Here is a 22,160-nt window from a genome sequence, read left to right as displayed (position 1 = left end):
CTGCAGGTCCTGCAGACCACTTCTCGTCGGACACGGGATCCATATGGTTGGTAAAGCAAGGCTTAACAAAGCAATGGGAACTTCAAACGTGCTGCTAAGAGTCTAAAAAACACCAGCAACTACACGTTTTAACGGGAGCATCACAGTCACCCACTCCCCCTGGCAGTGGAGAGCTTGTCAACTCTGGTGAAAGCAGCGATGGACCCGAGCGACACAGCCCCGGATTCGTGGGAGCTGGAGGAAGATGCCGAGGCCGCGGCGGGGCTACCGACCGCCTTCGCCGCTCTCAACGTTAACGCCAAGCCGTTTGTCCCTAACGTTAACGCCCCGGTCTTTGTACCGAGTTTCCTTCAAGCCAACGTCGTGGAAATCCCGGCTTCAGACGGTAGGTGAACCCCAGACAGCTGGCTGGAACTTAGCTTAACTTGCTAGCTTGCTTGCTAACCAAGCTAAATTAGCCTTCCTGACTGCAGCTCGCTGTGCTCACTCCAGCCTCTGCCACAGTTATCGAATTCCCATTTACTAATCAACAAGTCGGCTTGAGTGTTAAGTTAGTCGTAACAGTCCAATAGCTTATTTATAACGCATTAACAGTGACAGCGTCAAAAATTACCGCCCTTGTCTAATAAATATGCATGAAAGTTTGACATGCTGTGTTTTCTCTCCTACAAGGTGCCCCTGATCCAGTTGCCAGCATGGAGGTGGCAGAAACAGCCGGTATGCATCCACAGTATACTCCAGCCACGGCATGTTCATGTTATTATATTATAAAGCTGTCTGTCAGGCAGGTTGTTACCACAGGACAGGTGTGGTTATAGGCTCAGGTGTGTACATTTACCTGCAGCCAGCCATTTGAATTCTCAGACCAGGAAAGCTTGGATGCTCACTTTTGAGTCACTGCTTGTAGGTTCACTTACTGAGCCATATTTGGATTGCTGGCATCGGTAAACACGTGCGAGGGCCTACATATGATATGATGCAACTTCACTTGTCCATGCCCAAAATAAACATCCCAGTAGCACACATTGGTGTGTGTGTGTCAAGCGCTGCATGTCCAAAGCCTTGGTCTGCTGCGTCAGAGCAGTTTGAATGTATTTGGTTACTCCAGAAGAATGCAGTCACCACTGAGTAGTTTTAATTTGCCCCAGTAAGGTTCATTCACATTTTTTGGCCTCAGGTGGGGTTGCTGTGTGCCTTGACTCAAGTTACAGAGAACTGGTGGTGTTTTTGTTTTTTAATAGAGAGGCTGAGACCTGCAGCTGTAGCGAGTGAGTGTCATAGGGAGACAAAACAAAATGATAACATGTAGTGTATGTGAGAGACAGACAGTCATTGTGGTCTGGAGAAACCTTTCCTTTTAACATTTCATACAGACATTTATTTATTGGGATGCTTGTTGAACACTTGCCTCTTCAATTTGCTCTAAACATTTATAACTACAGCATAATGAGACTGTCGACAAAGTCAAGGCACGAATGGCTTTTCTGAGTTGCCAGCGGCAATATCTCACAGGCTGATTATAAGCGATGAGGGTTGAGAAGAAAATAGGCATTGTACATGACTGCTGGGCTGCATAATTCATAGTTACGGAAATGGGAAGCTTATTTGTGTGTTGCCATGGGAAGATGCTCCTTCTGCAGGGCTCAGCAGATTTCTTTTCACTCCTCTTACAGTTTTTTTTTGTTTGACTTGTACTTGTTTGGTCGGCAGAGCATTTCATCAATTGTGTTTCTAAGTGAACAGGACTAATGATGAGACCACACATGGTGAAGCCTTGCAACTCTTTTTAGATCGTTTGAAATTCAAGGCACAGCTCCAATAGTAGTTAGTGCACCTGAACATCAAACATCAATCTTTGCAGCAGATTTTTAAAACAGAATTAAATTTTAAGATTAGAAAAGACCACACATCTCATCACAACACAGAAACATGATGTCTGAAATAGTGCATGTGAATGTTAATCGTGTGGGAGATGAATAATGAATAAGACATCTTGACTCAGTGCAGTTCTGTCTTTGAAGTTTCAGTACGGCTTTGGAGTTTGCAAATGTGGGAAAAGGATTTTAGTTTGGCATAAACTGGCGCAAGTGTTCATTAAATAGCTCCTCCTCCTCCGTCCAAGCTGTGGGTTGTCTGAAACGTTCAGACAGTATGGAGAAACATCAGGTGTATGGGTGCCGTAAACGTGTGTTGTTCCAGCTCCAGTGGAGAATGGAAGCACGGAGGCGGACGTGACCACAGAGGAAGAGACGTGGGAGCAGAAGGAGGAGCCCGGGGGAGGCGGAGGAGGCGGAGGACAGGAGGACCTGGAATCAGGAGGAGTCTGTGAGGAGGGCGGTGCCGCTGGGAAAGAGGATGAAGAGATGATGGAGGAGGAGGAGGAGGAGATGCCCATGCCCAAAGTGGCTCCGGCGCCTCCAGACGCCCCCAAGAAAGAACACGTGAACGTGGTCTTCATCGGTCACGTGGGTGCGTCTCATTTGTATGTATAGGATTTTATCTAACATTATAGAAAGTCGAATAATGTTCATACCTGTCTTTGTCTGTCAGATGCTGGTAAATCAACTATTGGAGGACAGATCATGTGAGTAATCAGTTCTGTAATCAGATTCAGTAATCAGATCATGTTCTGTGTTGTGCTGATCGCAGGGCTGCCCTGTAAAAACATTTTGCTTGAACATGTTGTGTAACTTCAGCTGTGTTCAAACACCAAAGGTGAAAAACAAAACAGAACAGGTTGACTCTTGCCCAACAGTATTTTTTTAGTTTCACTTTTGCTCCCTTAATGCCACAGATAAAATAAGTATGACATAATTTGATTGGCTGCCCACAACTTCCTTTGTGCTCTCCTTGCCAGGTACCTAACTGGAATGGTGGAGAAGCGAACCCTGGAAAAATATGAAAGGGAAGCGAAAGAAAAGAACAGGGAGACATGGTGAGAAACGCTTGTGTTGTGTAAAAATAGCATGCCTTTCATTTTCATTTCGTTCCTCCTCATGTTTAATATCAATATATATTGCAGTAGGAAACATAAATTAACGAGAAAACGTGGTTGTCACAGGTACCTGTCGTGGGCTCTAGACACAAACCAGGAGGAGAGAGACAAGGGGAAGACAGTCGAGGTCGGGAGAGCTTACTTCGAGACTGAGAAAAAACATTTCACTATCCTGGATGCCCCCGGACACAAGAGCTTTGTCCCCAACATGATTGGTGGAGCGTCACAAGCTGACCTGGCAGTCCTGGTGAGATGGACGTGGACACACAACCGACCCTAACGCTAACCTCACGCAGATTAAATCCTCTTCTGACACCTAGAGATTATTTTTTAATATAAACGATGTACATTTATTCGTAAATGATTCCACTGGTGAGATGTTTCACCAAGTATATACAAACATCTGCATTATGATCCATTTCCTATGGTACATTTTTTATCATATATCTTATAAATAAGTTCACAGAATCTTTTATTGGTTTGTATCAGGTGATTTCAGCAAGGAAAGGGGAGTTTGAGACCGGCTTTGAGAAGGGAGGACAGACACGGGAACATGCCATGCTGGCTAAAACAGCAGGAGTCAAGCATCTCATTGTCCTGGTCAACAAGATGGATGACCCCACTGTCAACTGGAGCCTAGATAGGTAAACAGAGAGCGGGTGAAAATAGATATGTTCATGTTAGCTTTAATGCTGCGTTAATGTTAAAATAGTGTATTTTAAAGATGTGGTAGATTGATGGCAGACTAATGTCGATCAGTGAATTATTAGCAGTTTTACTGGCCTTCTGTTTTATTCAGATGTTCACAACAGATGTATGTTTATGGTTCCCACGTGACTTCTGGGATGTTATACATGTTACAGTTTTTATAAATCATCTCATCTTTTCATAACGTTCCTGCAGGTATGAAGAGTGTAAGGAGAAGCTGGTGCCATTTCTAAAGAAGGTGGGCTTCAACCCCAAGAAGGACATCCACTTTATGCCTTGCTCCGGACTCACAGGTGCCAACCTCAAGGACCCTGTATCTGAATGCCCCTGGTACACGTAAGTCAGCCCTGTCAATGGGTTTCTATGGTTGTGCAGTATGAAGCTTTGTCAGCTTGGTGCACATGGTTTCATAAATCCTGACTGCAGTATTTTCTATAATACTCAGCTATGGTTGGAGCAAACATTTAATGAAAAAGAGATGCAATTGAAATTAGAGTATTAGGCTGTCACCCATGGCAGGACATGCTACGACACAGCAGCCGCACTCATGAAGAAATTTATGACGTAAAATGTGAACAGGTGGATGTTTTATGGTGATGGGAAGTCTTTCTTTTTCTTTTCTTTTCCAGGGGTTTGCCATTTATTGCCCATCTGGACAGTTTGCCAAACTTCACTAGATCCAACGATGGACCAGTCAGACTACCTATCGTAGACAAATACAAAGTAAGAAGCCATTATTAGAGAAAAACAGAAATCTGTTGCGGTTTGTCTCTTCACTGCACTATCCTCAGCAGATGAGTGGGCGTGAAATTTCTTTTGGTTTTTGTTCAAATGGCCAAAATCTCTTTTTTTCAGCCCTTCTCCAGTTTGTCATTATCCACGGGTGATTTTCTAACCCCCCCCCCAGGTTTTGTAAACTGTTGGAACTGCAGATTAATTGCAGTGTTTCAACATCACAGTATAAGAAACAGTTTTACTGCTGCTGTTACGTGTTGAAGTAATAAATGCTACGTAAAAGGAGATGCAGAGTTGCAATGAAAAGATAGAAAAGACAGATGCATGCTGTGTTTAACTCTGAAGTGCAGTGATTGGTTTAGGGTAGAGGGACTGATTTAAAAGCCGTCGCTTTCACTTCCATTGAGTGAAATCCCAGAGGCTCTTCAGTGGTGTAACAGGGACACTGGGTTGCTTGTCATCATAGAAACAGATCATCAGCTTGTAATGTTTATTCCTGCCTCAGTAATATCTGCTGCTTTCCCTCCGGAAGGTACTTTGTTTCAATTCTTTCAATAGACTGTCTTCTACTTGGCTCTCTTTCACCAGCCTTTTGTCAAATTCTAATTGCATGTGACATTTCATTTTTTCCTGCTCCATTTTTAGTTCAGCTAACATTTTCTCATAGTCTACATTACTTTTTATTATCTTCTCATTAAGCCTTTCCTAAAGTTGTTTATTACTGTTTTTGTGTTTTATTTCTAAATGTTATTCTAAGGCAGCGATATGTAGGACTAACTTGTCATTTTTGCCTGTTAAACTTAATTGTTGTATTTGTTTAACATTACTGTTCTGCTCTTTTGTTATTTCCAATTCGTTTCTGAGAGCCTGTACTTTAGTTTATATTAAGAATATGTACAATTTTTCTATTTCTAATGCAGTCCTTGGACCAGAATTCTTTTTTTTTATACGTACTTTAAAGTCTTGAGAGTTTGCACTGAATGTATCTTTCTATCTCATGTTGAGATGGACGAATACTGACTTATTACTTACTTTATTCACAGAATAAAATACTAAACTGGACATTGCAAGAGACCAACACAAGAACACACACACACACACACACACACACACCAGCCCTGGCAGTGTTGTAATAGCCTAATTCTGAATGTGATATCATCAGAACAAAATAAAGAAATGTGTGTGTGTGTTTGCAGGATATGGGCACAGTTATCCTCGGGAAGCTGGAGTCAGGATCCATCAGTAAAGCCCAGCAGCTGGTCATGATGCCAAACAGGGTGAGATATCCTCTGTAATGACTTTGCTCCTTCTCCCAAGGGACCAATAAACTCTCTACTTGAAATAACTTGAAGACCCCATTCTTGTATTAAATGTGCAGCAGCCTACATAGGTAGAAGATCCTGTAACTAAGTATCCAGTTTTAGTACAGCATAATGTGTTTATTTAAGTTGTTTATTTAAAATATGTACAAATAGCTGTGGTTGTGTGTCGCAGCACACCGTGGAGGTCTTGAGCCTGCTGAGCGATGATGTGGAGACAGATGATGCAACTCCCGGGGAGAATCTGAAGTTGAGGCTGAAGGGCATCGAGGAGGAAGAAATCCTCCCTGGTTTTATCCTCTGTAGCCCTGACAACCTATGCCACTCTGGACGCACCTTTGACGCACAGGTAAAGATGACCAAAGTCACTACACGCTCACACCGGTGTCCTCTTTATACATCTGACATTCAGAGTCATTAGCTGTGAGGCCAACAGATAGACTCTCCACCACACGCTCCTGCTGCTCGGTCAAAATACAGAAATGCAAGCCTGTTTTTTGAAGGTTTGTTAGCGTCTGTCTAAGCAGGGTCTTTGTAGACGGGAGGGCTGTGCTTCAGGCCAGTTCATTTAAGGGCCAGATGTCTATGCGGAGCCACTCTTAAAAGACGAGTTAGCAGCAGTACATAGTGGCAGCTTGTTTGATGCATAACATTGTTTGGATTGGAATTATTGTTTAGTGCAGGGGTTCTTAACCTTTCTGGCAGTCCAACACCCAGTGCAGTGCAGTGAGAGGCGCCTTTTTTAAATTGTTTTCTATTGGCAGTGAGCGTTTTGCGGGCTGTTTATGTGCCCTGGGCGCCTTGCGTTTTGGTGTTTTCGAAGGAGTGCTCTGAGTGCACAGAGGCAGAAAAGTGCCCGATCTCATTTGCATTTCTTTCCCATTGTCCAAACTAATGAATGGAGAGACGAGCCCTCAGTTGTGCTGACGGACGTTTACAGTTGCTTGGATTGTCTGGAGACTGCAACAAACTGTCCCCGACTCCTAAAATCCTAAAATAAGACTTGAAACAACCATCATTAAGACGAAGCCCCTGGACCAACTGGTGGTACCACCAGCGGTGTCTCCTCTTTCTGAGGGTCTCGTGTGCCCACACGGATCTCCCTTTCCCTGTCTCCTCCATGTTTGTTCACCTCTCACACTCAAACAATACCAGAGCAGGCGCCCTCCGTTTGGCAGATGTTTTTAACAACAAAAGCCACAGACCTGTGAGATGTGATCAAGTTTCAGCTAATATGACAGTTATTACTTAGCAGCAAACCTCTTTGATTAGACTGACTGGAAAGCTGATTCGGTGGTTGTCTAGCAACATTAAAAAACCGCAACGCTTTGCTCTTTTCCAAATTCAACCAAAAAAAGTTTTCGAACCTGCAAAGCGCGCTCTGTCTGATCGGGGCCTTTGGCATTTTATAGCGGTTGGCATTACCGCCACCTACTGGATTAAACAGTGCAGAATATTTACAGTGTCCACCCAAAGTGATTCCATTCATAACTGTAGTCCGTCCAGTTATTTTTAAGTTATTGTTTTTCTGTAGTAGCATTCTCGTTCTCCCGACCCCCAGGTTAAGAACTACTGGTTTAGTGTTTAGAGCAAGTGCACAGAAGCATGAGGCATTCAAATATGTCAGCTGATGCTAACCGAAAAGACTCATCAGCTTGCTTTTAAATACACAAGGAGATGTGGAGAGTATGTATAATAAACTATATATATGTACAGTATACAATATATGTATTATGAACATGTTAAATGAGCTTATTGTGATTTAAATGAGCTTATTGTGATTTCAGATCTTAATAATCTCTGAACTTTACCTGTTGCTCTTTTGCTCCTTTTTTATTTCAGATTGTCATCATTGAGCACAAATCAATCATTTGCCCTGGTTATAATGCAGTCCTTCACATCCATACCTGCATTGAAGAAGTGCAAATCTCAGTAAGTCACTGCTGCACTTTCCAAGATGGCTTATTTTATTAAGCATTTTTATTTTCCCCTGGCCTTACTGGACTGGTTCAACTCTTTAAATCCTGACCTTAGGCCTTAATCTGTCTGGTGGACAAGAAGACGGGGGAGAAAAGCAAAACACGACCACGCTTTGTGAAGCAGGACCAGGTGTGTATCGCCAGGCTCCGGGCAGCAGGAGTCATCTGCTTAGAGACCTTCAAAGACTTCCCTCAGATGGGACGATTCACGCTGCGAGACGAAGGTAAGGACACTGTCGGTGTGTTTGTAAGACAGCTCGAATGTCTTTATCTTAAGTATTCTTTTAACAACAGCTAATGGATGTTGCAAAACTGGCTTACAGACACAGATGTTACAGCACAGATAATAAATTGTGAATTTATTTGCTTTTGTGCATTTTGTCAATCATATGAATTCTTGAATCGCCTTTTTATCCCTCACTTCTCTTCGTACGCTCCCCCACCAGGCAAGACTATCGCCATCGGCAAAGTGCTGAAGCTGGTGCCAGAAAAGGACTAAACGCAACAGTGGCAGCATGCATGGAGTTCTTCCACTCGTTACCAGAGGAGAAACGCTGCTCGAGCCGACCCAAACAGCCACTCTCTCTTTACACACAACTATGCTGAAGAGAAGAACAATGACAACAAGGAGTGAAGAAGGAGAATAAAATCGCTTAAAATGAAGAAAACGAGACTGAATCAGTTTTTAAGATGAACAATATGAAATGAGAGACCAAGTCCAGTGTGTCAGCTTTCTCATATTGAGAGCTCAGCTATGCCACTAATGTAGCTACATATCCCCCTTCTGTACTCCCACAGCTAACCACACTGTCGGCTGTCCACGCCATTTGTTTTTAGAATGGATATGGATGCAGTGTTACTGAGATTGGGGAAGGAAAAACAAATATTATTTCATATCCTGCAAAAGACCAGGGTTAGCCTGTAGTTATACTTTGCAAAGTACATCTCCCTTTTTAAGAGTGGTATTTAGAATCCAATGGACATTTTTATTTGGTTTTAAGGATTGCTGTACCAATATTTTTAGTTTGGTCTCTCTCCACATGAGATGGTTTAATTGGATTGAGCTCACACACTACTCTGATGAACCATGGATAAACACACTCACACAGACAGACACACACAGCTGTTACATAATCTAAACTGAAAATAAATGATCAAGCTGCAACAGAAAGGTGTATTTGTTTTCCTTTTAATAAGGATAAGTAATAGATATTTACATTTGAGATGGAAAAATCAAAAATGGATCAAAAAGTACAAAAAGAAAAGTACTTATTATGCAGAATAATGAATATTACATCACCGGATTATAATTATTCATGCATTAATGTGTAATCACTAATGTTGCAGCGGGTAAGGTGGGGCTAATTTCAACTTTATATACTGCTGGGTAGCTTAATCCATAATAATACCTAATACATTGTTAGCTGATTATATTTTGTATTAATAATCTGAATTTGCAATGTAACTAATGCCAAATAAATGTAGTGGAGCAAAAGGTACAGCATTTACCTCTGAAATGTAGTGGAGTAGAAGTAGAAAGTAGCATAAATGAAAATTAATTTCAAATAAACTATAAGTACCTCAAAATTGTACATAGTTACATTTCATGTAGGAATAACAAATCCTGACATTTGAATATTAATAGGTTACAGATTTTGGTGCTATCATCTGTTTACACCTTTTAATTAGTATAATTGGATGTCAAGTAAATATACTAAAAAGATGCCATTGTCTTTAACTTTTGGGCTGCCCTACATTTGTAATTTATCAAGCATTTTATGAAGAATTCAATCTCCACTGTGTAAAAAGTGTTCACGGTTCTCGTACAAATAAAGTTTGCTGGGTATTTTGTGACGTAGCGTATGCCAATTGCGCATGCGTGGCTGCGTTTCACACGTGAAGCAGACAGCATGGCTGAGGAAAGAGAAGTGGCGTTAGACCGGGGACAGGTAAAACGGCATTTGTGCTGCTATACATTTAAAGTCTTTATAAACAGCATGCCGGCTAATTGTTTATTTACGTAACTTTGATCAGGTTTTTTTGCACAAGTCAACAGCAGCTAGAAGAGAGCTAGCATTAGCCATGTTGCCTGCCGACTGGTTTAGCTACGAAGCTAACTCACCGTGGGAAGGCAGCAAGTCTGAATCGGAGTTTGTCGGTGGCTTTGTGTAGTCTTTTATAACTCTGGTGTCTCTGTCAGGTGAAGAAGGCCGTCCAAGCTTTGCAGGCTTTTCTGAGAACCAAGTCGACCCAAGACTCCCTGCTCCTGGACGAGACCCAGCATGTCAGCCTGCTCTTCACCCTCTGGAAGATCCCCAAAGCGGCACAGACCATCCGCATGTGAGTCCCCCAGGCAGGCCCGTACAGCTGTCCTCACTGTCTGACCTGTAGTTCTTCTGCAGCAGGTATTAGCTCAGCTGAACCCACTTGACTGATATTGACGTTTCTTTCCTCAGTCCCCTGCCCCACGGCCAACGGCCTGACACAGACGATGTTTGCCTCTTCACCAGAGATGAGCCTAACATGACCTCAGAACAGACCCAGAGGTTTTATAAGAAGCTGCTGGAGGAGAAAGGAGTCAAAAACATCACTGAGGTATTTTTCCCACAATTTTTATTTAACGTGTATTTTCTCATCTGTTGTATCTGGAGCAGCTGTTAATGAGTGAAGTTCCCGGTGTGGGATCAATAAAGTCTATGTTATCTTATTGATGGTACACATAATCATGATGCGTCCCTGTATCTGGGGCAGATCATCCCGTACAAGGTCCTGAGGACGGAGTACAAACCGTATGAAGCCAAGCGCCGGCTGCTGGGGAACTTCGACATGTTCCTTTCTGATGACCGCGTCCGCCGCCTGCTGCCATCCCACCTCGGAAAACATTTCTATCAGAGGAAAAAGTAAGACCTTGTCTCAGTGTTGTCAGTTTTGCCTTCAGTAACTTTAATATCTTCAGTATAACATCACAGCAAACAGGTGACTTGCTATCTGTTGGGGTTTGATCTTTGTCAGCTCTGTAAGCACCTGCTGTAGATTCACATCAAATGCTCCGTACTTGTATAGCGCCTTTCTAGTCTTTTCGACCACTCAAAGCGCTTTTACACTACATCTGCATTCACCAGTCATACACATTCATACACTGAGCCTAAGTGCTCAAACAGAAACTAACATTCACACACATTCACACACTGGCAGAACAGCCACCAGAGGCAATTCGGGGTTCAGTATCTTGCCCAACGACACTTTGACACGCAACTAGGGGGAGCCGGGGACCGGGAGGGGGCCGGGGGGGAGCTGACCTTCTGATTAACGGCCAACCCGCTCTACCTCCTGAGCCACAGCCACCACATCAGCGGACTTGGATTCTTTTCCAAGACATAGTGGACTGTTGGATATTGTAGGTGTGTGTTTTTTATTCTGTTGTGCAGTCTGATGTTATGTCTAACTTCTGCTTTCAAAACACTTTCTTTATGTCCCATTCATATACTTACAGCCTAAAGGGGCTGACAGTAAAAAGGTGTTTCTCCTTGTGTAACACGAGGACACCATGACTTAATTTGGTTTTCACAGTGGGATTGGAGTTCACAGGTGATTCACAGAAGTGAAAAGGCAGCTGTCTGTTGTGCATTCTGTGTGTGAGAAATGCAAACATCATACAACAAAAAAAATCCGTCCCTAAATAAAAAAAAAATGGAGCAATATAATGTTAATTCCAGCTTACCTTGCTCACAAGTTCTATTACACATTTGGTACCAAAATATTAGTAGTTTTTCTTTCTACAAATCTGCATAATTATGTTCTTCAAACTTCTGGGTTTTATATTTCTTTAAATTTGGTGGGTCTGTAGCCGCACTAGATGAGGTTTTTACCCCATTTCTGTCTTCACCAGAGAGCCGCTAGCTGTGAACCTGCAGAGCAAACATCTGGCCAGAGACATCCAGAGAGTCATCCAGGGCACCAGCTTGAAGGTTACCAACAAGGGCTGCTGCTGGTGAGATGCGCTCCACTGCCCTTTGTGTTCCTAATAAAATCTGAAACCACTTGAATCAGCTTTCTGTGAAACTGACCTTTTTGTCAACTTTAGGAAAACATATTATCCTTTGTGTTGCTTTAACAAGAGATGGCGATCAAAACGAACAGCACCTCTCAGCAGCCCTGTCGATTCTGTTAAGTGTTCGATAAGGGCAAAAGCTGGTGCTATAGAGATTCAATGTAAATCCAGATGGACCTCCTCTTCCAGTGGAGCCTGTCTCTACAACCTTGATACACAATATGTAATGTTCACATGAAAAACAAAAATACCTGCATTTACACTACTTGTATTGATGCTGTTTAACAGTGTCACCTTAGAGTTTCACATGCTACCCTGCATTATCTTAAATGACTGGCATGTGTTGTAGCATGGCGCGTGTTGCCCACTCCGGCATGACTGCAGATGAGGTGACCGAAAACATCGAGGCTGCTGTCCAGACAGCGGTGGCCAAACTACGTACGGTGAGTCTGGCTACACAGAGAATTGTCTTGTGTTTTCGTTATGGTTGGTTTAGCGAGGTGGATAAATTCACCAAAGATAAGTAATGGACTGAGTTCACTGGACTGGTCAGTTTTCTTTTGTTGCTTTTCAGGCTTCTACAGCCATTTTAACTTTTTATTTGCATTATTGTTCAGAAACAGAAAGGACCAGTGATGAAGCTCATCCATATAAAGAGTCAAACGTCAGTGGCCCTGCCCATCTTCACCTCGGACCTGAGCCACCTCAGCGTGCCGCAGGAGGCAGAGAAACACGCTCAGACTCCCAAGAAAAAGGTGAGAACAAGTTCGTACTCAAATGTTCTGAGTATGATTTTGTTGAAACAAAGTGTAAAATAACCTGCTCAATTTCAGGGAGCTGCAGCCAAAAAGCAGGCAAAGAAGAACAAGACAGCGGACGTTAAGCAGCCAGATACCACCGGAGAGCGAGAGGAAGAAATCCCACAGCTGGTTCCCATATCAACACCGAGCAAAAAGCCTAAACTGGAGGTCAGTACCACTACCCTTTGAATATTTCAACACATTTGAACAGTTCAGGCAGTGCTGCGTCTTACTTAAGTGGACTGTAGACACTTACAGCCGTTCTTTCTTGTAGAAGCCAGCCAAAGCGAAGCAGCTGGAGAAAGCACCCAAACCTGCCGCAGTGAAGAAAGGAAAAAAAGCACAGAGCAAACTGACCAAGAAGGCCGGCAAGACCGACTCCAAAGTAAAAAGAAAAGTGCCTAAAGTGAAATGATTCTCAGCAGAGCATCTTTGCACATTACCTTCTCAACATGGACATTTTTCACAGTACACACAGGATCAGATAGATGGTCAATATATTAAGTCTGTTTTGTCTTTTTTTTTTTTTTTTTTTGCTTGAATGAATCGGATCATAAACTTTATCTGAAATCTGTGGCTGTGTTGTGTTCTTTAAATGCTTTTTAACAGTATTTCGCAACATATTTTGATCATAGCAGGGAAAAACCGATGGAGCTAATATTGTTAACGATGGGTCTGTTTCATATATCATACACGAGGACATGAAACTAGTAAAGCTAAATGGAGTGCAGCCCTTATTAATTATACATGTGGTTTTCCTGCTCTGTCAAAATGTCCTATAAATACTTTGTGTAAACTTCATCATAAGCAAGTGGTGATTCATATACTGTTTTAGTTACTTATTTTCTTTTTAATTCCCTCTGAAGGGAGTTAAAGCATCATTCTTGACTTTAAGAGAAATATCACTTTCTTTAAACATTTGACATTTCCTTTTTGATGTTTTACTCTTTCAGGATAGTTATACCAGTCAGGTGTTTCTCAGGAAAACACGTTCTTGGCAGAATGAGTTAACACAGGTAGTCCGTAGTTACTCATCATTGATTCAAGCAAACTTAAAGTAACACTCAGGATGTTTTACATGCTCCAAGAATGCGTTTATCAAAATGGGAGTCGTCTCTGGCTTTGCAGAATGACTTGCTGAACAAAACAGAAAATAGGCTAATATGACGTTTTTAGCTTTTGTTACTGACTGGCAGTTAAGTAAACTGTTCTGCTTATTTACACCTACAACACTTTGATGGCAGTGTTTCATTTTAAAATCATTACTCAGAAGTACCATCAGTAAAGAATATGTTTTCATACACTTAGTAAATATGAACTGTTTAAACACCTTTTGTATACTTCAACATCTGAAGTGCATTAGCCTTGAGAACTGTTTGTTCACTGTGAATCCAGCCATCAAAGCTGGACGTGTACAGTTGCCAGCTGTATCCGATGACATTCCTATTGTTCATGACATTATACCTGGGCTTGTACAGCTGCTTCTCGCAGTATGGGCCCAGTTGCATCCCCTGTGAGGCTTTGCATCTTCACATGTGTCCGTCCTTTATACTGAAGATGCCAAACACATGTTCTGCACACAAAGCTCCTCTGTGACACTGAAATATGAATTTTCCTACATTTCAATACACAGTGTATTTGTTTCGGAGTAACAAGATGAGCACTAGGTGGCCAGCCAATCAGTGGTGATGATATTGTTGTCAACAGGCGGGCTGGGTCTGTCTATTCATCCAAGCCTTCCCCTCTGCTGTGTGGGTGTGGTGTGCCGTCTGGAATTACAGTGTGTTCACGGCTTACTGGGCAGGAGAATGAGCGATCCATCATGCAGCCGCTCTTATTGATCATACAGATGATACCGCTCCTTCATATGACTGGTGGGTGCAATGATTTCCACAGGGACAGGCTGAGCAGGCAGGACAGCTCAAGAGAAGTAAGGGAACAAGTAAGGGAGCTGTGGATGCTTAGTGGCTGGTGTTCATTATTCATGTGGTCTCAGAGGGGAGAAAGAAAGCGGTAACAGGCGTTATTCTGTGGCGCAACCATGGAGGCACTTGGTGAAACTTCATTTCCAGATGACTCTGGGAGTCAAAGCCTGTGTCCAGACCCTCACACGGGCCCCTCGGTGGCCCAAGGTTGGGCCTACCTCCACAAACCTATCATCGTGATGGTAATGGGATCTCTGATGTCCGCTGTGGGCCTTATCCTCCTCCTGCTCCAGTCGCTGGGGGTGACTGAAGCATCCCACTCTGTAGCCTCAGCCTGCCTCTCCATAGGGCTGATGTTTGTGGTGACGGGGCTGGTGTGGATCCCCGTACTGAAGGAGAAGCAGAGGCGGAAACGGTACAGCCAGGAGGCGTGAACAGAAGACTGAAATAACTGTTTGAAAGTGACTATTTTAGTCTGTGACTGTGCAACCATTCACCAACCCTCTGAAACACCCAATACAGTCACAAAGCTGCTGTGGTTCTTGCTGATAACCGCTTGTGTACATTGCACTTTGACCAATGTCACCGCAGGTTGTTTCATGTGTTTCTGTCAGTCAGAGAGGATTACACCTAACTGTCCTGCAGCTGCCAGCACCTGTTGCGTTTGACTGGTTTCCACATCTGGATTAAAGGATTTCTTCTGGTTTGGAGGATCTCCACTACCACCATGTCAACATCTGTACAGCTAGAGCCTGTCATGGAGAGAAGGTATGGAGGAGTTGGCCGATGTAAGTGCTCGTTCTGGTTCGCAGTGGCCCACGACATTCTCGGCGTGTTCATCATGATGGTGGGGGTGTTTGGCGGGCTGGTTATCCACGATTTGTTCATCTATGCGGGGGCTATCATCATCTTCCTCAGCCTGATCTGGTGGGTGTTCTGGTACTCCGGGAACATCGACGTACCACCCGAGGAGCTGGAGGACGACGTGGGCTTGGTGAAGCTCAAGAGCCGTGGACTCAGCCGGGCCGTGAGGCAAGTGTCAGACCGCTTCACCAGCAGGATCAGGAACTCTTTCAGAAAGACCAACAGGTCTATCAGAGAGGGCCCAGTGGGCAACAACAGACCTTCAAACATGGGTACTGGTGTGTCGCTCTCCACTATCTATGACAGCACCATTGCCTCCTCATCTAAAGAACTCGTGAGAGAGACGTTGTCAATATGAACTAACCCATTACAGGCTGTCAATGACGCCAAGAGACACTGAACTTGGATCTGTATATTTGTTGCCTTTACTCGTCAGTTCTGTTGACAGTGTGTTTGCCCTGCTAACATGCGCTAGTAATGATTAGACAACACTGGAGTCTTGTCTAGATAAGATCCAAATGTTCTTATCTAGCTGATAAGATATGAACTTTGCACACAATACACAGTGTTGCAAATGGCTCTGATTACAACCGCAGCATTCACATCATTCACTAGTTTGTAATCAGTCACGTTTGGTTGATTCACAGATTTTGTGCTGACTGTAAATAGAAAAATAAAAGGTTAAATGGCAGATTTGTTATGATGAAGCTGGATCTCATTGTATTGATCTACAGTTGTGGTCAAAAGTTTGCATACCCTTGAAGAATTGGTAATATATACACTATGTGTAAAAAAAAAACATGAGTGAGCAGGCAAAACACATGTCTTTTATCTCTTATGGGATTCACATTGAACTGTAGGTCATAACAGAATGGCATAATCATAAAACATAACATGGTAACAAAGAAAAAAATTAACCGACCCCTGTTCAAAAATCTACATACCATTAGTTCTTAATACTGTGTATTGCCACCTTCAGCATCAATGACAGCTTGCAGTCTTTTGTAATAGTTGTCTATGAGACCCTGAATTCTTGCAGGTGGTATAGCTGCCCATTCATCTTGGCAAAATGCCTCCAGTTCATGCACAGTCTTTGGTCGTCTTGCATGAACAGCACATTTGAGATCTCTCCAGAGTGGCTCGATGGCATTAAGGTCAGGAGACTATGATGGCCACTCCAGAAGCTTCAATTTTTTCTGCTATAACCACTGCAGGGTCAACTTGGCCTTGTGCTTAGGGTCATTATCATGCTGGAAAGTCCAAGAGCGTCCCATGCGCAGCTTCTGTGCAGAATAATGCAAATTGTCTGCCAGTATGTTCTGAAAACATGCTGCATTCATCTTGCCATCAATTTTCACAAGATTCCCTGTGCCTTTAGAGCTCACCCCCCCCAAAAAAAAATCAGTGAGGCAGCACCATGCTTCACAATGGGGATGGTATTCAGTTCACTATAGGCCTTGTTGAACCCTCTCCAAACATGGTTGTGACCATAAAGCTCTATTTTGGTCTCGTCACTCCAAATTACAGTGTGCCAGAAGCTGTGAGGCGTGTCAAGGTGTTTTCAGGCATATTGTAACCGGGCTTTTTTGTGGCATTGGCGCAGTAAAGGCTTCTTTCTGGCAACTTGACCATGCAGCTCATTTTTGTTCAAGTATTGTTATATTGTGCTCCTTGCAACAACCACACCATCTTTTTCCAGAGCAGCCTGTATTTCTCCTGATGTTACCCGTGGGTTCTTCTTTGTATCCCGAATAATTCTTGCAGTTTTGGCTGAAATCTTTCTTGGTCTACCTGACCTTGGCTTGGTATCGAGAGATCCAAGAATTTTCCACTTCTTAATAAGTGATAAGTGTCCGTAACAAGGCCAAACATTCAGGGGTATCTCTGTTATCATTATTGTTTAAAAAGCAGCCAAACAACTATGTCTTCATCTGATCACTATCCTTGAATCAAAGACATTTATTTTGCATGATGACATGATGAGCCATATTTTCAAGATTAATGCCAAAATTTAAAAGATTCTGCCACGGTATGCAAACTTTTGAGCACAACTGTATGACCAGAACATTTATAGCTTTTAACTTTTTTTTATTTCTAACTTTTTTTTAAAGGGCATAAAAGGGCACTAGTGGAAATCAACCAAATACAGCCAGAAGGAAAAGTCGCACAGTTTTTACCTATTCATTTGATCTATGAAGATTAATTTAAACTTCATAATGTCTTTTTTAAATTACACTCACTTTCACACCAAATCAACACCTGGTGGAGCTCTGAGGTTTCGAGTCTCACTATGTGCTTGTGTATTTTGAATGCATGACGATGACAATGGCTTTCACAATATTTATGGTACCCACACACCAATCTGCATCCAGGGGAAGTGACAATAAGAGAAACACAGGGAATCTGTAAGTGTTTCATGAAAACACTCCTACGGTTTAGTTAATGTTGTTAAATAATGTTGCTATGCTTCTGTATAATAAAGAATTAAACAGGAGATGTTTGTGTTCGGGGCCGTAGCAACACCACCTCCCTAAGAAATATTTCACTCGCCACAAAAAAGTTAAAATATTCTGACTATTTAACTTTTTATTTAGTTATTTAACAGTTAGATTTTCTGTGAAATGTATTTCCCTACATCCACCCCCCTGCGACCCTGTACGCAGGATAAGCGGTTGACGATGGTTGGATGGATGGATGGATGGTATTTCCCTACATGTTGCTTTCAAGGCTGTTTCATAGCCATAATACCAAATTCCTTTATGTAAGAAAAGTACTCTCTAAAATGTACTCTGTATTTTTAACAATAGGATACAAACACAAGTAGAAGTGAATTACACAAATTCTTCTATATCAAGCAGTGTGAACTAAAGAGTTATGCTTGCCTTTCTCTGGTTTATGCCAGCGCTTTAACTAAATGATGTATTTGTATGTAAAATGTCACAGGAACGCACATCAGCATTCACACACTTCCAATCACTGATGTTACGACCCGCTCTATTTCCTGAGCCTTTATTTTGTCGCATATAACAAAAGACAAAACTAACCATGTAAAAGCAAAGCACAACAAGTATGATACTATAATTTCACAGACTAAAAGTGCCCAATTCCTGTTCAGAGACTTTTCAAAATAAACTCTTCAGTTACAATTGTCCAAACTGTGGCATCCAGGTAAAACAGAGTTGTCTGAATCACGACAACCTCTTATTCCAGCTCTGGTCGGACAATATCTCCAGTTTGTGAAACATGTAATAAAAATCCAACACAGGCATGCACATGAATACACAGACGCTAAAACCTTAGATTAGATATGGCCAGACAGATCAGAGTGCAGATTTCAGCAGACTTATCAGGTCATCTGATTAGCCCTGCATGTGATACCCATAACTGTGTGCCTTTGTCTGAGTTAGTTGTAGGGAAGAAAATTAAATATCAAATATATTCTGTAGCTGTTCTCTAATTGAAAATTGTTTGTTCTGCTGGTTTAGCTTGTCATTTGCTGCTTCCTTTTCCCCTCACATCCTCTCCTCATAGTGTATACACTGTAGGACAGTTTCTTCAGCACCAAAGCCCCAGCTAATCATAAATTCCAGAAAAACAATTCTGGCATTGACATTTTAACAAGACTAAGAGTCTTGAGTGGTGCATTGAGGCAAATGCCTCATCTTTACACTTCTTAGCTTAGTGTGTTAGCCTGCTAACATTTGTGAATTAGCAGTAAACACAAAGTACAGCTAAGGATGATGGGAATGTCATTAGTTTTGCAGGTATTTGATAGAAAGCGAAGTATTGGACAAATTGAAATTTGACCTGATGATGGCGCTAGGGGAAAAGGTAAGGAGTCATTACAGTGATTAGGCTACAGTTCATCCTAAGCTTGATCCTGCCCCTGAAATAAATAAATAAAAATGTCATTATTAACCATATTTAATGTAATACATGTAAATGAACTGATAAGAACTTTAAAGTAATTGTCAGAAACCACAGGCCAGTGTTAGATTATTAAACTAGTGTGTAGACATCAGAAAGCATATATTTGGATGAAACATTGCCAAAGGGTCAGGGAGGGTTAGTCATTCCTTTCCTTCTGTTATTGACCAGCAAAGAGTTTAGATGCTTTAGTGGTTTAAGCAGGTCAGTAATGGGAGCTGCTGAGGATGAGTGTGATACAGAATCATTTCAGCCACAAGTGGTCAGGAGTGTACAGGTCTGAAGTGTTGACATGATCTTAATGTGTAAATGTCACAGTCTGCACTCAGCTTGTCAATGTCTGAGCCTAAGTTTATTTCTAGCTAGTTTAGTAGTGAACATCATCTGGATCCTGAGCCATATCATCATAAGATTCTTAACAAGAAGCTCCAAGCATTGAACCACCCCTGTCATCATTACTGGTCATCAGTGGGGTTTTCTTGTAAGCAAACAAATAATGTTCACATTAGTATTACTCACCAAAACACACATGTTGGACCTTAACACTCCTTGAGGCCCAACAAATTTTCTGAAAGCATTTTTTCCTCCATGAAACATGCTTTCAAAGCAGATTTTAAATTACTTTCCAACTTGTGTTTCTTGTATCCCTGTTAAAATAGCAGGTCAGTAATAGTATTTGCTGTTTTTTTGTTCATTAGAGGAATACTGTGAAACTGTCATTGGGAATTGTACTGTGTGACTCACATGCTCAAGCGCATACATGTGTGTTCCCAAGCTAGTAGAGCACAAAACACAAACAAAGCAGGCACCCAGTCATCAAAACCTTGCTCCATAGTTCAAGCAGTGATCAAAACTCCACAGGACTCCTGTAATGGAGCTTGCATGACCACTTAAAAACTGGCTGAAACTGAACACACTTTGATTTAGCTGCTTTGCTCCCAGTTTTCTTCTGGTTCATGAGTATCAGATATAAAGAGTTATCGTCACTTACATTTCATTCTGCGATGAGGAAATCCCTGCGATAGTAACAAATGTACATTAATACACCAGTCTTAGTGTCTGCCACTTTATTGTCAATTAATAAATGTTTAAATGTTGACTATGTATGAAAAAACTCAAAACTGCAATAGCTGATTTACACTTCGAGAGTGGTGAGAACAAACAATGAGCAGAAACTGACTAGAAAGCTCAGTGAAGCCGAAGGGAACTGCAGATTTGGGAGATAATTTCCTGTAGGTTCACATTGTCACGTTGTTTTCACATTGTCATTTGAGTCATAAATGTTATAAAAATATCAGTTATAGCTGCTTTAATAATAATTGTTAGCTTATAAGTCATTCTTTGTTATGGTTTCTTCAAGATTGCCTCTAAATAAAAACTGCATTTGATCTTTATCAGAAGGTAAATCTGTTTCCTTTCAGTCAAGTTGCAGCATACTGTTTATTCTGCCTTGTTCACATGAATGTGGTACTACAGATGGATCTGCCTTGTTTGATATCTTGCAGATTGAGACATGTCCTCTCCACCACAAAGGGCAGATATCTCTGGGGGAACACAGAGCTGTGTTTGTGGATTTCATTCTGCAAAGCTACTGTAAAATTTGTTTGTGTGACATTCAAGTAATCATCATCATCATTATTATCTACCTGTCGGGTTGTTCCAGCTGTTCTCACTGGTGCTTCAGGTACCAACTCCTGCCACCTCTTGTATTGCCACACCTGCATCTGTTGCTCTAGCCATTTCGAAACAGCCAGCTCTGAATTCAAGAATGGTGATCCCCGTGCCTGTGCTTTCCCGACAACCACCTCTTCCTCCATTCCAGTCCCTTTACCCCTTTCTCCCTCAATAAACCTCCTTCCCTCCGAACTTTGCATTTGGGTCCTCTCTGTCCCCACACCACGCAATCCCACAACAGAAAGTCCCTCCTGTGTTGTATAAAAGTGTCTTGGATGAAATGGTTAAATGTTTCTAATTTGCATTTGACGATAACAGATTTTACCATGCCATTTTGTATGTTTTTTATGTCACATCATACACACTAACATAAAGGCTAATAGGCCCACATGTAGATTGTTATTCCCTAACTTGTTCCCTTGTACCAATCTGTACGTACTGTCCTGGTAAGTTAGTACGAAATATTACACTGTAAATTACAATGTATTCCATAGAGTTACCAAAACTGTAAACAGCTGGGATTTTTAAACTTTGGTTACATAATTCACAATAAATCAGTGATTAAAACTTTGTTGACAATGTGTCTGAGCAAATAAATCACAAGTTTATTTAAATCAATCAGTTTAATCTGTTATTTAAACCTAATTTACATACAGAATGTTCCACGACCTCACTATAGAATCATACAGAATGTTCCACGACCTCACTATAGAATCATACAGAATGTTCCACGACCTCACTATAGAATCATACAGAATGTTCCACGACCTCACTATAGAATCATACAGAATGTTCCACGACCTCACTATAGAATCATACAGAATGTTCCACGACCTCACTATAGAATCATACAGAATGTTCCACGACCTCACTATAGAATCATACAGAATGTTCCACGACCTCACTATAGAATCATCATGACGCTAATAGAATCGTTCATCACAGCTGAACAATCAGACATCAGAGCTGCAGATTTCAGCCTCTTTGCACCTTTTAGATGTGATATGATTGTTTCCTCTGATTAAGAAAAAAAAAACTTCATTTGATTCTGAATAATTCTTAATCAGGGATTCATTTGTTGCACAGTAGAAATAAGCGGTAAGTTACCAGCAGAGCTGCAGACTTCACACTTGACATAAACGTGTGCACATTTAATCAAACTTGAGAGTTAACTGCTTTAAGC

At 41.8% G+C, this 22,160-nt stretch overlaps 3 protein-coding genes and 1 non-coding gene across 6 annotated transcripts; all 4 read left to right on the top strand.

Annotated features, from left to right (window-relative positions):
- Positions 1–28: 28 nt before the first annotated feature.
- gspt1 (G1 to S phase transition 1) lies at positions 29–8,907 on the top strand. The gene is made up of 14 exons (XM_038735047.1): positions 29–385; positions 673–717; positions 2,200–2,469; positions 2,551–2,584; positions 2,858–2,935; positions 3,062–3,242; positions 3,485–3,639; positions 3,899–4,039; positions 4,333–4,426; positions 5,635–5,715; positions 5,933–6,106; positions 7,600–7,689; positions 7,792–7,960; positions 8,183–8,907. The coding sequence occupies exons 1-14, from the start codon at positions 199–201 to the stop codon at positions 8,233–8,235; spliced, it is 1,752 nt and encodes a 583-aa protein (XP_038590975.1). The 5' UTR covers positions 29–198; the 3' UTR covers positions 8,236–8,907.
- A 679-nt stretch (positions 8,908–9,586) lies between these two features.
- Positions 9,587–13,163, top strand: rsl1d1 (ribosomal L1 domain containing 1). Of its 3 annotated transcripts, none has more exons than XM_038735050.1 (9): positions 9,587–9,685; positions 9,937–10,076; positions 10,193–10,331; positions 10,488–10,636; positions 11,626–11,727; positions 12,137–12,230; positions 12,411–12,542; positions 12,621–12,755; positions 12,862–13,163. In XM_038735050.1, exons 1-9 carry the CDS (start codon positions 9,599–9,601, stop codon positions 13,000–13,002), a joined length of 1,119 nt encoding a protein of 372 aa, XP_038590978.1. In that variant the 5' UTR covers positions 9,587–9,598; the 3' UTR covers positions 13,003–13,163. The 3 variants fall into 3 exon arrangements, with proteins under 3 accessions (XP_038590978.1, XP_038590977.1, XP_038590976.1); XM_038735049.1 differs by having other exon boundaries at positions 12,405–12,542; positions 12,865–13,163; XM_038735048.1 differs by having other exon boundaries at positions 9,588–9,685; positions 12,405–12,542.
- Positions 11,876–12,007, top strand: LOC119916649. The gene has a single exon (XR_005447138.1). It is a non-coding gene; the product is annotated as a small nucleolar RNA SNORA55 (small nucleolar RNA).
- A 1,789-nt stretch (positions 13,164–14,952) lies between the features above and the next one.
- On the top strand, positions 14,953–21,169 carry LOC119915505 (transmembrane protein 238-like). Its single transcript, XM_038735053.1, has one exon. The coding sequence runs from the start codon at positions 15,240–15,242 to the stop codon at positions 15,732–15,734; it is 495 nt and encodes a 164-aa protein (XP_038590981.1). The 5' UTR covers positions 14,953–15,239; the 3' UTR covers positions 15,735–21,169.
- Positions 21,170–22,160: the final 991 nt, after the last annotated feature.

Source organism: Micropterus salmoides, unplaced genomic scaffold, assembly GCF_014851395.1.
Source record: "Micropterus salmoides isolate LMB-PRFRI ecotype aquatic unplaced genomic scaffold, ASM1485139v1 Ms_hic_scaffold_21, whole genome shotgun sequence".
Taxonomy (NCBI): Eukaryota; Metazoa; Chordata; class Actinopteri; order Centrarchiformes; family Centrarchidae; genus Micropterus; species Micropterus salmoides.
This window is presented reverse-complemented; position numbering and strand designations above follow the sequence as displayed.